The 16,027-nt window shown below is 40.0% G+C and overlaps 1 protein-coding gene across 1 annotated transcript in view; it reads right to left on the bottom strand.

Annotated features, from left to right (window-relative positions):
* Positions 1 to 16,027, bottom strand: part of LOC149289944 (utrophin-like) — a 233,397-nt gene that overhangs the window by 188,902 nt on the left and 28,468 nt on the right. The window contains 11 exon segments of the mRNA XM_089490156.1: positions 936 to 1,106; positions 3,370 to 3,525; positions 4,435 to 4,608; positions 5,154 to 5,282; positions 8,671 to 8,832; positions 9,386 to 9,535; positions 10,455 to 10,589; positions 10,992 to 11,171; positions 11,731 to 11,901; positions 12,560 to 12,715; positions 14,656 to 14,769. Coding sequence (XP_089346282.1) covers positions 936 to 1,106; positions 3,370 to 3,525; positions 4,435 to 4,608; positions 5,154 to 5,282; positions 8,671 to 8,832; positions 9,386 to 9,535; positions 10,455 to 10,589; positions 10,992 to 11,171; positions 11,731 to 11,901; positions 12,560 to 12,715; positions 14,656 to 14,769 — 1,698 coding nt within the window.

The following is a 16,027-nucleotide window of genomic DNA, read 5'->3' as shown; positions in this document are numbered from 1 at the left end:
GTTTTGATTTGGACACGTTGACCTGTTGAGAGGAAGCAGGCAGGTCATATGATAATTTGGTATGGAAGGGTATAATATTAACATATAATGTAATGGAGAACATGAAACATCGTTCCATTTTATGCAACTCCAGCCATGAAGTGATTCAGGTTGAGATCTTCAGATGTTTATCATTTGCTGCCCTAAGCCATATCCCATGTCATTAAAAACCTGAACATGGGGGATAGCTTGGTTGAAGCCCCAAGTCTTTTATGAAAAGCTCGTAGTCTGAATGCTTAGGGGTAATATAAATTTAATTTAATTAATGTACCAGAAAGGAAAGGCCCTACTGTAAGTGTATTAAGTGTGTGTTTGTGGGATGTGTAATGTACTGTATGTGCCTAAGAGGATTAGAGTGCATGGTGGGGCACAGCTGGTTGGTTTGTGAATGGCAGGTGAAGTTTAACTAGGAATGTTTCATTTCCAGACACTCATTCAGCGAGCAATACCTGACCAGTATACCAAAAAACAAGGCATCAACTTGCCCAGATGATGAGACAGCTGTGGAGATTTATTCAGTAAATCATGAGAATAATGTAAAAACTCCAATGTAATCACCTATGGTATTTATTAAAGTGTCTATCACAAGATATATATCTATATATACATAATAAAATATTTATATAAAAGATCACTAACTAATCTTCCTTCACCACTAAAGACGCTCTTCTTCACTTTTGGGGTCTAAGTAGAGGTGTTGTTCCATAATATATATGTTTACATACATATAGTTCATGATAGATCCCCTTTAAAGCGCAATCTTTCTCAGAATCAACTTGCAGGATTTGGCTCAGAACATCGTAACACTCCTATTGCTAACCTCAAGTTCACCCCAAACTGAGCACTCAAGCCAAGTTCCCACAAGGATGAGACACGAGTGTCTGGTGAATTCTTACTTTTGCCCAGGAAATTTCCACGTCCAGATCTGCACACAGGTTGTCAGCCGTTGATTTCTGAACAAGCTCAGATTCTGTAGCCGTAAGCCATTCGGACAGTAAAGCTGACTCCTTCTTCAGCTTGCTAGCCAAAACGAGGGCTCGCTCCAGTTCCTGCTTTCCTTCCGTCACCTGTGGAAGGGCCATATATTATTGAAAAAGGAACCGTAAATAAATCATAAGATGCATCCGTATATCTGCAAAGGTAGAAGAACAAAAACGAATGCGAAAGAAATCTTTTTTTTGTTTCCTATATTTTTATGATTTATTACACAGAAAATCCTCCCTGCCCTCCTGTGAAAAATAACGTGTCGGCTAGCACAGATGTGAAAACAAAACTTTGCCCAGGTGTGTGTCAGAGGCCGACTGCGAGTGTGTCAATCAGCTATTTACATCCATTGTGTGTGCCAAACAAAAGCATCGCTTCAGTTGTCATTAGTAATGCCGAACACACTGGGAATCCACAGGTGATTTATAATGAACGCCGTTAGGTCTGAAAAGTAGCCTTGGGTTAAATGCTAAGATACCCAAAGCCGAGGGGGCATCCCGCGGTCTTTCAGAATCTGCTCAGTGGTCTGGAAATGTTATAATCAAACCACGTGACTATTAATGAGAAAAGATCCATGCGTTCATTCATCTGGCATTACTAAAAGAAATTGCATTGGAGATTAGGTCTTGATAAAATTTAGTCAGCGGCCGAGAGCCTTTCTAAACTTCTAACGGTCTGGTCAGTGTAGAATTGACAGAGCAATGTATTAGGTAAAGAGGGACCTGTTCGCAAGCTTACAAGGCAACACTAGAAACTGTGGTACCCCGAGCCAAAGCTACATTACATGTCAATGAGCCATATTATGAGTTACAGAGACAATGGGGGGCATTTATAATATAAATATACCGTATTTGCTCGATTATAAGACGACCCTGATTATAAGACGACCCCCCAAAATCTGAATATTAACTTAGGAAACAAAGGAAAAGCCTGAATATAAGACGACCCCAAAGGAAAAAAGTTTTACCAGTAAATGTTAATTCATGTAAACTATTTTTTTTAATAAAAGCTATGATTGAGAAAAAGATTTTTTTTGTTTTTATTTCTTGTATTTTCCAACCTGTCCCCCAGTTACGCACATCTGCCCCCAGGCTTGCCACTCCAATATGGCACTGTGGCCCATGATATGCCTTTTAACCCTCTATATGCCACTGTGCCCCATGGTATGCCTTTTGACCCCCTATGTGCCACTCTGCGTCCAGAAATGCCTTATACCCCTATATCCCATTCTGGCATTTAGGGGGTTAAAATGCATATTATGGGGCAGAGTGGCATATAGGGAGGTATAAGGCATTTCAGGAGGCAGAGTGGCATTAAGGGAGTTAAAAGGCATTGTACAGAGCACTCTGCCTCCAGAAATGCCTTATACCACTATATGCCACTCTGCCATTTAGGGGGTTAAAAGGCATATTATGGGGCAGAGTGGCATATAGGGAGGTATAAGGCATTTCAGGAGGCAGAGTGCTCTATTAAATGCCCCCTTAACGCCACTCCAGAAATGCCCTATGCCCCCATTTAACACACACACACACACCCTATACCCCCATTTAACTAACTAACACACACACACACACTCTCTCCCCCCCCTTCCCCCGCTCTCCCCCATCTCTTACCGGTGCTTCCAGCCGGGGCAGCGGGTTGACGTCGCCTTCTGCTGCAGCCAGAAGGAGGTGTGGCTAGCAGCGGGGGTTTGTCTGCGTCCGTCGCGTATACTTTCCCCGGCTGTCAGAGATCAGAGTTCCCCGCACCGGTGCGGGGAACTCTGATCTCTGACAGTCGGGGAAGGTCTATGCGACGGACGCAGACAACCCCCGCTGCTAGCCACACCTCCTTCCGGCTGCAGCGGACGTTGTCTACGCGGATCGCGTAGACGTCAACCCGCTGCCCCGGCAACACAGCAGGAAGCACCGGTAAGTGTGTGTATGATGGGGGGGGGGGAGTCGGGTGAGACAGGAGGATCCAGGTCCCCTGCAGCGGTGCGGGGGATCTGGATCTTAGTCTCCTAATCAGACCTCTATTTGAGGTCTGATTAGAAGACGACCCCGATTAGAAGACGAGGGGTATTTTTCAGAGCATTTGCTCTGAAAAAAACCTCGTCTTATAATCGAGCAAATACGGTAATTGTCACTGTGCCAATGTATGAATGCTTTGGAGCAGATATTTCTGGAATGTGACAACCATGCCAAGAAGTATATCTGTGAACAAAAAAGCTCACAGTATCACCAGAAAAAATGCCAAATTTTACGTGTAAACATTTGTGGCAAAAAGAACAAAATTAACCACTGAATGACCCAGTAGTCTAAACGTGTTGCGCAATCACCATCAAAATCTAAAAGCATCACTTACCTGAGCACCAAGATCATTGTACAGAAGCTTCAAAGCTGTTAGTTGTTCATCCATTGATTTGGGATTATCCGTTTGCTGTTTCTGTACAATTTGTCTTCCGGTCTTAATGACTGTTTCTACTTCTAACTTGACTTCACTTAAGGTTTTATACAGTTTCTGAATAACAAAACAACATGCAGTTATAAACCAGAAAATGAACAGATGCCCTTACGATCTTGCAACAAAAAGTTACCTTGCCAGTTTATATTCAAAATAAGAAATCACATTTAATGCTAAATGATAATTCTCCTATGAAATAATATGCAAAAAAGGACTACCTGAGAAAGCACATTGCATCAATAGCTTGCCCTAAAGTGAGAAGCAGCCACGTAGGATCTCAAATTGTTGACCCTGTGGGTGGGATCAGTCTGACATGCTGATGGAGATTTCTCCTCTAATAACACCAGTAGGGTAAAATGTGAGACATTGGGGATTCACCACAAGATAGTCTCACCCTCTGTCCACATGTTTTTCCTTGGGCATGACTAAGGACAAGGGCCTCCTAGTTGACCGACTCTACAGAGATACTGCCTGCACCTCATTGCTAAAGCCTGTCAATACTTACATATATATATATCTGAGGATATTGATCCTTTGATGCAAAGAAAGTCTGCCTTTTACTTCAGATCTGAACTGCCCTCGTGGGTTTACTAAGTCTTGTGCAGTGATTTTGTAACAGCATTGGTGAGCCAAACTATGAGTCTTCCTGAACATGGACATGGTCTCATGCTTTCCTTTTTTTGTGCGCAAATCTATATGTCGTAATCCTTTATAATGTATTATGGCAAATAGGACTTGTCAGCTGCAAATATGTATAGTTTTCTATGTTAGTCCATGAAGCAGGTCTGGTACGATAGTCAACTAAACCACAGGCTTTTGGTGAACAACAGCTCTTAAGATCTACCGCCAGTCAGAATTGCGAGAGCTGGAGATCATCAACAGCTAGAGAACTCAAAAGTATTACCACCAACACAGATTTCTGTCCTGTATTACCTGTCTATTTCTACACATATAAGGTATTCTCACCATGCACCCATCCATGTGGGTCTGAATGGCATCTGCATCAATTTCCTTTACTTCAAGAACACTAAGTTCAGCCTTAACTCCATCTAGAACACGTTTGCAGTCCAGCATTCTCTGCTCAAAATTGGCTGGCTTCTGGAAAAGCTGGAACTTTGTGGACACTTCTCGAAGCTTCCTCTGCGTACAATTAAAATGCATTTCAAATGATATATTGATACATTATGAATAACTTGTTGACTGCACAAAAAAAAACTACTGTCAGTTACAAAATACCTATCTTATTTTTTTATTTTTTTTATTAAATACATTTTTAGGTTTTAATTACAGTTTTAAGTCAGCATTTACATAACCAGTGTCCAGTTCATACTAAAATATTAAAGACTTAAACCTCAGTCCTTGGTCTCATCTTGGATTCAGGATAGCCATATGCATATTGCCTTCCTGTGTTAAGCTCTACCACTTTTACTAGGAGGCTGTTACACTTATCTACCACCCTCTAAGCGGAGGAACACTTCCTTACATTACAAGCCTTTGACCCCACAGTTTTAGATTAGGATGTATTGTTCTAACATTTCTCCTCATTTGAAAAAAAAACTGTACTTTGTTAAATATCTTTAATTATTTTACTATTTTTATATGGAATGAAATGGCTTCATGTTGCAGATATTAATTTGCATTTTGTAAGACTTTTTCTACGGGCAATTAAAATTTCACATTGGTACCTGAAGCACATCCAGTTGAGTCCCTCCACGAGGAGATTTGACCTCAGGTGTTGAAAGGGGCAATGGTCGAGGACTTTTCTTCAGCTCTTCTAAGGTTGCTTCATGGGCACTGATGTCTGCTTGAATTTTCTGTAACAGGTAAATTGGAGGAATCTTGTCATGATAATCCAGAAACTGATTATGAAGTTGTAGTATACATCTTGACATTCTTTGAAAAAAACATTTTACTATTATTATTATTACTAAATTATTGTACACTGGAACAAGGAGCAGGTAGTCGATAAACAGAACCAAGGTTGAGACAGGTGGATCAGAGACAGAACCAAGGTTGAGACAGATGGATCAGGGACAGAACCAAGGTTGAGACAGGTGGATCAGAGACAGAACCAAGGTTGAGACAGGTGGATCAGAGACAGAACCAAGGTTGAGACAGGTGGATCAGAGACAGAACCAAGGTTGAGACAGGTGGATCAGAGACAGAACCAAGGTTGAGACAGATGGTTCAGTGACAAAACCAAGGTTGAGACAGGTGGATCAGAGACAGAACCAAGGTTGAGACAGATGGATCAGAGACAACCAAGGTTGAGACAGGTGGATCAGAGACAGAACCAAGGTTGAGGCAGGTGGATCAGAGACAGAACCAAGGTTGAGACAGGTGGATCAGAGACAGAACCAAGGTTGAGACAGATGGATCAGAGACAGAACCAAGGTTGAGACAGATGGATCAGAGACAGAACCAAGGTTGAGACAGGTGGATCAGAGACAGAACCAAGGTTGAGACAGGTGGATCAGAGACAGAACCAAGGTTGAGACAGGTGGATCAGAGACAGAACCAAGGTTGAGACAGGTGGATCAGAGACAGAACCAAGGTTGAGACAGATGGATCAGAGACAGAACCAAGGTTGAGACAGATGGATCAGAGACAGAACCAAGGTTGAGACAGATGGATCAGAGAAAGAACCAAGGTTGAGACAGATGGATCAGAGAAAGAACCAAGGTTGAGACAGATGGATCAGAGACAGAACCAAGGTTGAGACAGGTGGATCAGAGACAGAACCAAGGTTGAGACAGGTGGATCAGAGACAGAACCAAGGTTGAGACAGATGGATCAGAGAAAGAACCAAGGTTGAGACAGATGGATCAGAGACAGAACCAAGGTTGAGACAGATGGATCAGAGACAGAACCAAGGTTGAGACAGATGGATCAGAGAAAGAACCAAGGTTGAGACAGATGGATCAGAGAAAGAACCAAGGTTGAGACAGATGGATCAGAGACAGAACCAAGGTTGAGACAGGTGGATCAGAGACAGAACCAAGGTTGAGACAGGTGGATCAGAGACAGAACCAAGGTTGAGACAGGTGGATCAGAGACAGAACCAAGGTTGAGACAGATGGATCAGAGACAGAACCAAGGTTGAGACAGATGGATCAGAGACAGAACCAAGGTTGAGACAGGTGGATCAGAGACAGAACCAAGGTTGAGACAGATGGATCAGAGACAGAACCAAGGTTGAGACAGGTGGATCAGAGACAGAACCAAGGTTGAGACAGATGGATCAGAGACAGAACCAAGGTTGAGACAGGTGGATCAGAGACAGAACCAAGGTTGAGACAGGTGGTTCAGAGACAGAACCAAGGTTGAGACAGATGGATCAGAGACAGAACCAAGGTTGAGACAGATGGATCAGAGACAGAACCAAGGTTGAGACAGGTGGTTCAGAGACAGAACCAAGGTTGAGACAGATGGATCAGAGACAGAACCAAGGTTGAGACAGATGGATCAGAGACAGAACCAAGGTTGAGACAGATGGATCAGAGACAGAACCAAGGTTGAGACAGATGGATCAGAGACAGAACCAAGGTTGAGACAGGTGGATCAGAGACAGAACCAAGGTTGAGACAGGTGGATTTGGTTGGATCAGTTGCCAGCCCTCCCCTAGTCGTTCTTTATAGCTAGCTAGAAAAATTCTTCTCTATAGCTTACAGGAACATTAAAGGCTTACATAGAATATGATGGTGCCATAAAAACAGTAAATAATAATAGTTGTAATTCTATCTCCAATACATTCAGAGTTATTGGCCAATTACCCAGTCAGAGCAATTTCATGATTAAAAATCAGTAACCCAATAAAAAAGAAAATCTAGAAATACGCCTGCTATGTAAATGTGCTAAACAACACTGCCACTTATTTACTACCACGTTTAACTTTCTATACAGTATAAAACACACTCCGAGTGTGTGCATGAAAGCTCATTCAATTCAGATCCAGTAGAGGGCATCACAGAACCCGTTTATCACTTAAAAACCTTTTCTATGTTTTAGTAAAGATGTTATTGTTATTGCTTCATTGGATATCAACATCTTTAGGCCAAAGTAAATTAGATAGGTAGTTTCTGGGGCAAAAACATAAACCACCACTGCTGCTTCATGTGTTATAAATTGTGAAATGCATTTGGCATGAGGTCTGCTCTGGTTTAGTGAACAAATATTGTCACAGAAAAAGTGAGTAAGGATTTTTTTTTAAATGCATCAGTAAAAGTTGAAAACAATTTCATGTTTTTTAATGTGTTTTTAAATGCGTTTAATGCATTGTAGATCAAAGATGTTTAACAATAATAATGGAGAAAATGGAAGGCAGGATTTTCAGAGATCATTGATTGCACAGATTCCACCGCAAACTGCAAGGTAGTGGTATTATTATTATTATTATTTATAGATTCATATATATCATGTCCACAGTGCTGTACAATGGGTAAACAGGAGAGAACAAGTAGAGTATAACATAACAACTTAGTCTTAGAGAAAAAAGGCGAGGAGGCGGCCAGCCACTCACATATATCTGAATGCAATCGTTGCGTAATCCAATATTACTAGACGCATGTACAGACTGGCACGATGAGTAAGTAGATATGGAGTGAGACTAGGAAAGGTGAGGCAGGGGTTGGTGGAAGGAGGAGAGTTCACCTGTCAGCTTTTCCTGAAGAAGTGGGGTTTAGTTTGTTTTTTTAAAGAATGGAGACAAGAAGAGAATAGAAAGGTAGCAGGGTAGAACATTGCAAAGGACAGAGGCAGCCCTAGACAAGACTTGTATACGAGCATGAGAGGTAGGGATCAGAGCCGAAGACAGGCAAAGATCATCAGAAGAGCCCTGTATGTGTATATTTGGAGGTTTGCAAGGGAATATAGGTAGGGGGGCCATAATGAAAACCACTGTACGGTCTGGGTTACAGCTAAGACTTCAGTTACAAGAGTCAAGCTGGGAGATAAGGCGCGCATGGATGTTTTAACTGTACATGTGTTAGGGGGGGCAGCAAAGAAGTAGGAGACAGTTTCTAGAAATACCATAATTGTGTCATCAACAATACCCGACTGAATACAGTCGTACAGTTGTAATCAGTAGTTGTTGAGTGCTACCACAAAAATGACTAGCGACAGGCACTGCATTATTTTCACATGGTTGTGATATGAAGAATTGACAAATTGAATAGCTTTACAAGAGAGGTCTGGTTGAGATACCTGGGCTTCCTGTGGCATACGGAGAGCATCCACTCTGTCTGTCAGGTATGTAGTCAGCTGCTTATCCAGATCTTCCAAAGACTCCTGCAAGACTTGAAGGATGTGATCACTTTCACGCAGGTTCTGCAGGTGTTGCTCCAATGCAATCTGCCTGCTCACCGCCTGCAAAGAATGTATACATTCACCTTGCTTAAACAAAACACATATGATGTAACCTCCCCAAATCCTCTATACCAGATAAATCAGTTACATTGATTCAAGAAAACAAAAAGTAGGGATTTGGCAACTAATGTAACTAGTCCAGATAAATCTAGTCATTCTAAAAATTAGAGTGGCAAATATATGTGGCAGGAATAAGTTCATATTCTACGTCCAGCTAGACCATTATTTTCTGACTCGTAAGAGGCAAGGAGTACATTATTAAATAAAGCAAATCCTCATTACAGCTAGTGGGTGTATGAATTTTATATATCGCTTTCAAAAAAGGAGAGATGTAAAATGAGAAATATTGTGTATATATATATATATATATATATATATATATATATATACATACATATATATATTGAATATACCTAACTGAATATATAATATAACTGAATATATATTGAATATATTGAATATTTCTAACTAAAGCAATCAAAAACTGTTTTAATTAGGATAATAGGATATGGGCACAGGAATACTATAGGCTATAATATTTTTTGGTACATACCGCATGGCTCAACTCTTCGTAGCGGGCATTAAATATTTCCAGCTTATCGCTGATGATGTCATAAAGGATGCCGCCATCAATCAAGGTTTGCCCAAGTTCACGGATCTGGGTTCTGTTGTCTGCAGGGTGTCGCAGGATACATTCTAGGGACTAGGAAAACAAAAAATCATCTCAAAAAGTGATATTTCATATTAGATATGAATATAGTTTGTGAGCCTGATTTACTGAATGAACACTTGTCTTTTCAATGACAAAGATCAAAAATTATCTATAATCAGGCATCTTCTTCCTTTTCTCACATAAACCAGTATGTCACAATAGCAAAAAAAAAAACCACACACACAAGAAAGCAAAATTGCTTAGCATCTTCTGATTTCCGCATTTACATTAGGATGCAAGGACGCTTTTCCTTCAACAAAAAACTTTGCCGGTGTATAATACATGGATGGTTTGGGAGTAATTTCATACCCTGTGTAGATTTATAGACTGTGCCCCTACAGTCAGTGTTTTTTTTCCTGCTGCCCCCGATTGGAATCTATTACATGAAATTATACTAATATTATTTTTAATAATCTAATCTTTTAGTTTAATTCTCTATGCATTCACAATATATTAGTTATGTGATGGAATTCAATATTCAACATACCAAAAAGGGAATCTTAGCAGTTATGGAATTTCCCTTTAGGTGAAGAAGACAACTACCAAAATCTGGTCCACATGTGTCCTAGCAGGAGATAGACCTCAGAGAATGTGGTATATCCTAACAGAGTGGAGTGTGACTCCAGAAACGGAGCAGAGAAGTGAAGTTCATGAAACTGAAGGCACATCTCAGTGTTTTATGCCCCAAGACCTCTTATATGGGTGCAAAAATGTGAGGGTGTTAAATCACTGCTTCCCATACCCAAGATCCCATACCCTGTAAAACAACATGCTAAAATCATACAGCCCCATGTAATTTGGTTTGGCTACATTTAATACAAGAGTCTGGGGGAAGTCATCTCATATCTTAACGATACAGTGCTCACCATGGCACTCACCATGACTTAATTTCACTACACACATACAATACCTCCAATGTTTCATTCACTAAGTCAGCTTTGTCAGGGAGATTTGATGAGCTCTGGATTTTTTCCTCCAATGTACTTAGCCAGGCAGTCTCTAGTTTCAGATATTGGAGAAGCTCAGCCCAGCAAGACCAGACTTCCTAGAAAGAACAGGTATAAAGGAAGTGGTTACTAAATTACAGGATAACTCGTTGCTGAAAGTCCTCATGAAAAAAACTCACTCCTTTTACAATAGTGCATTTGTTAAATGAGAACACTAAAAACAACACAAGCAGCTTTTTAGGAAAAGTGACAAGTGTCTCACCCAGCAAGTCATAGTGGGTACCACACAGTCAAAAGGAATCCTTACTGCCATAATACGGTAAGCAAAATGGATATAGCCCAACAGAACATTTTAGTTGTGGTTGACACATTTTATTGAGTCAACATAGAAAAATATTTCTTATACACCTTGACCCCCCCCCAAAAAAATAAAATTTAGGATTTACAGGGTGTTTTTTCTGTTAACAGAAAGTTTTGGAAATATTTCCCTAGTAGTGTACCTCCAAAGTGTGGCACTTTCCCCGGATGCGATTACAGAGCAGCTGGTAATTGTCCAGCACCTCCTTCAGCTCACACGTCAGGTCTTGGCCACCAGCTGGACCCTTTGCAGCCAAAGCTTTGATGTTGTCCTTTAATATCTTCACTCGTACTTCTTTCTGTAACACTTCCTCCTTCGCTCTCTGCACAAAGAGCAAACATTTAAGCAATGCATTTAACATGTGCAATGAAGAAAGGGAAATTATTTGTTACCTGTAAAGCACTATTCAGTAATGTTGTTTAAAAACCAATATACCAATATACTAATAATTTAAATTAACGTGAGGGTGAGCTGACACCTGCAAAGATTTAGCATCATTACACTTATTTATTAAATATCTTTGATTAGTGATGTAATTATTAGGGTCACTTCCCAAGGCCTGAAGCAAGGAGTCTCCCCTCAACTGTCCTTCAGACCTACTATGCTATGGAGGTCCATCAGGGGATATCATTGTAATTTTTATGGAAATGGTTGCTTTAAAAATAAAGGCCACCTTTACTCATTACTTTTCTGAGCTAAACTATCTTTTCCTGTCCAAACGCCCAATCCTAAAGCAAACAGAATCACCTATTGGGAGGAGAAATCCGGAAAAGCCAAATAACACATGTGTTTATTAAGTACATGGACCTGTAAATAAGGATTTGGGAAGGTGATCACATGAACTCAGACATTCCTTCCTTCTCCTCTAGGTGTTCTCTTACTTTCATTTCCTCCACTGCGTTCTCGAGCTCCTCTGGAGACCTATACTCAAAATCTTTCTCCAAATATTCTTCTTCAGCCTGCATCATCCATTCTCGCATCTCTGCCAAATCTTTCTTCAAGTTTACTGCTTTCTCCTGACGCTCGGACAAACTGTTCATCTGATGGATGACCTAAGAATAAACAAAACAAAATGTTCACAAGAACACTAGTTTCAATAAACTTTAGACAAACTCTAAAAATGCCATACCGCCTATGAACTAAATAAGTACACGCTTAAGCTTTTTTAAGACTGTTATAGTGCTACGAATCTGCATTAGCTCCATGAACAATATTTAATAATAATAAGTGTAGGTATATGCATGTAAAATAACCCGGTTATTCATTTATGGTAAATAAGAAACTTACAAATTAGCCCCTCTTTAATGTGGATTTGTCTCAAATCTTACATTTGATGTTTAAACAAGCATTAAAATATCAACCCTATGTTGCCCAACATCTTGAGTTCTGCCAACTATTTATGAAGGTATGGTTAGGATCGTAAACATCTAGCATGAATGCATGTAGATGGAGTTCAGAGTTTCTACCTAAATTATCTAAAGATAATGACTTTTAATAATAATTTATTTAATAATAACATTTACCAAGCATATTGAATAAGGCCCCACACATATAAGTAAAGATATTTACAGAGTAGTTCCCATATACTATTAGAACCAGATTTGCTCCTTATACATAACCCCCAACAAGTAAGTATACATTGCTTTTGCATATTGTACAGCACACGCAAATATGTTGGAGCTCTTAAAACGGATGATAATTGTTTTTTACCTGTTTGTTTAGCCTTTCCCATTGAGCCTGCTGGTCAGTGAGCCTGGGCTGTACCCATGTATTGATCATGGTGTCTGGGTGGTTTCTCATTGCAACCTCCACTTCATTCAGCTTCTTGAGAGATGCCTCAACACCTTCCATGTCATTAACAAGCACCTAGGGAAATGATTAAGCGAAACCAGGTGAATATCCTAGTGAACAATATCTGCCCAAACAACTTGCTCCCAGGGTCCTGGTGATATCACGGCTCTCATAATAGACTCCAAAATGTAGCTGACGTATAAAGCATATCTTGTAGTTGTTAGGGAAAGGATTCGGTTTATCACTGTAATAAACCCCACTTTTATCTCCGATCCTACAGCCATAAAGGCAGCTCTGAAATCGGTGTCCTTTCTACTTTACACGATCACGCGATTTGTGAATGATCATAATTAATGTCATAGGGCAAAGCACACGCTTTTGTGGCAAATTCAGTAAATAACTGGAGGCAGCGCGTGCCATGGAAAAAAAAGTTTGCAATTATTATGTATGCAATGAAAAGGAGCATGGAGACAGAGAGTTCTGACTTTAGTGAAGATAATTATGCCTTATCTGCTTTTCCTACTTAAGTTAGATGTCCACTCTTTGGACAGTTTAAGAGCATGCAATACTCGGCACATACTGGTGCCAATGTAACACAGCTACATTATGAAGTCTATTACAGGATACTGTGCCTTTAAATAGAATATACAACTTAGCTTGTTTATAAACATGATTTCATCCAACTCCTTGGACGTGCTCCTACTAGTTTGACAAAGTTGGCTGTCCCATGAGCCTCTATAGCCCTGTAGACCATGAAGGTTACTGGGATGGGTAGGCAGTAGAGGTCAATTTAATAAGAAACAACCTCTAACATAACTATTGTTACATGTATAAAAGTCTAGCATTTTCATTCTAAAACCATGTACATTTCGATGAAACACTGTCATCTATTTTATTTAAAAACTGTGTCTGTGTCCAATTGAAAGAAAAGTTGGAGACCCCCTGCTCTAATAAAAGTCAACAAAACTGTAAATAAAGAATGCCTGGTCACAAGGTTTGAAATACAATACGGGCACAATAGTCATTTGAGAAATGAGCTCTCATAATTAAGAATCTATTATATATATATATATATACATACTATTATTATTATTATTATCCTTTATTTATATAGCGCCAACAGTTTACGCAGCGCTTAATACAATACATAAATTCAAGGGATATGACAAGACAAGAATTGACAGACAAAGACAAACCGATACATTTGGTGGAGAGAGCCCTGCTCGCAAGCTTACAATCTAGAGGGAAATGGGGTGACAAACATAAGGCATAGAGAAAGGGTGAGAGGTATTGTGGGGGTTGTATCGATGACAAGGAAGTTCTAGCAGCTAAGATGGTATGCTTCTCTGAAGAAGTGGGTTTTTAGATGTTTCTTGAAAGTTGGGAGGGAGGGAGAATGCTGAAGGTTCGCTGGGAGTAGATTCCAGAGATATGGGGCAGCTCGAGTGAAATCTTGTAGACGGGAAAAGGAAGAGGTGATGAGTGAGGAGGAGAGCCTTAGCCCATGGGAGGAACGTAGGGATCGAGTAGGAGAGTATTTGCTAATGAGGTCAGAAATGTACGGAGGAGCAGTATTATGGATGGCCTTATTTGTCAGTACCAGGATCTTAAATTTAATTCTAAAGGTAATTGGGAGCCAGTGGAGGGTTTCACAGAGGGGGGAAGCAGAAGAGGAGCGACGTGCAAGGAAGATGAGCCTAGCAGCGGCATTTAGGATAGACTGTAAAGGAGAGAGTCGAGACAGTGGAGTGCCAACCAGAAGAGTGTTGCAGTAGTCAAGACGGGAAATGATAAGGGCCATATACACACATATACATATACAAGAGACCTTTATGCTGCCTTTGCCTCTGGCTGCTGCTGATCTCAGCCTCCATAATGTATACTCTTATCTCCAAAACAATTACACGGATTGACAAACAAAAAGCAGAAGCTATAGGTAGTTTCAGTAAATGGTTTCATGACATTCTGTCTCTTCTGGATTTAAAATGACATTGCAACAGCAGAACAATACCTACCATACACTCATCCAGTTGTCTCTGCAAGCCTTCAGAATCCTCAGATTTAGTGTGTCGGTTAAGAACAAAGTCTTTCGCATCTTTCAGCCATTTTTCAACAGATTTTGAATCCGTCTAATAAGAGAAACATGTCAAAAGATTAATTTGCAACAGATTATCGCACCACACCTCAAAAAGAATATAATTCTAGCAGCCACTGTTAAAGGGATGCTCCAGCCATCATATAGACTTTAAGGCATTCGATGGCAGGGTGGTCCCTTTAAATTTACATGTGGTCCCATAAGCATCTAGGGTGGGTTTGGTTGTACTAGGAATTAGTTTTCTAATGATGCATTTAGTTACAAAAGTGTTACTTTCAGCATAATAGGTGGGACAGCACCTTTAATTGAATTCTTAAAATGGTGAAAACAGCTTGGAACTTGTAATGACTTTTTTTCTTTTCTTATATCAAGAGACATTATTACAACGCAAGACGGCCAGACATGTTTTGATCTACAAAGAAGGACCATCTCTAAAAAAAAAAAATAATCTCACAATCTGTAACTACAGAGGAAACAGAAAAAAAATTACAATCCTGCCAAATATCCTTTTGATATGACCAATTAATCTAAATTATCAGTGTTGGTGCACATAAAAAAAGGAGAGTGAAAGCAATTGCTTCATATCTTCACGCACAAAGACTGTCAGGAGGAGATGTAGAACAAATTAAAATAATAAAGGAAGACAAAAATTAATGGACATCATGGTTTTGGGGTTGTTTTTTTTTACTTGACCTTAATATAAAATGGAACATCAGAGAACAACGTTTCTCCTGGTTTTAAATGTCAGAAGAACCAATTCTGTTTGATTTCCCACAAAGAAAAATAAAAGATAAAAGGCACCACAAAGGCATGTATAATGAAGCAAGTAAGGGAAAAAAGAGAGAGATAGGCGGCCAAAGAACCTGACCGGCTGGAGCCAACATGACAGAAATGGATTGGAGTGTGGCATTTATCCGACAGCAAAAAGCAATAGGTATTAAGTCTCAGGCTGTTTTAAATATCACACCAATAATACACATATAAATGAGGAGGTGGTACAAACATTTTCTATTCTCTACCAATGTAGAAACGAAAGGTTAGATCACAGAAATCAATTTCCCCCTGCTTCACCTAGGACTTAGTTGTCTAACTTAGGTGCTCTTGCCTGGTTCCTGCAATACCTGTAAAGACCATATTATAAGCTCTGCCTCAACATTAATTTAATTATTTACACTCTATAGACACTCAATTACACACACAAGCTTCTCACTTATTCCAGACACTTGGCAGGGTTAGCTGAGGCAGGTGCACGGCACTGATGCACTCGGCTGAGTCACATTGTGTGATGGCAG

The sequence above is a fragment of the Sceloporus occidentalis genome, unplaced genomic scaffold, assembly GCF_023333645.1.
Source record: "Sceloporus occidentalis isolate IW3139 unplaced genomic scaffold, rSceOcc1.0.p SCAF_42, whole genome shotgun sequence".
NCBI lineage: Eukaryota > Metazoa > Chordata > Lepidosauria > Squamata > Phrynosomatidae > Sceloporus > Sceloporus occidentalis.
This window is presented reverse-complemented; position numbering and strand designations above follow the sequence as displayed.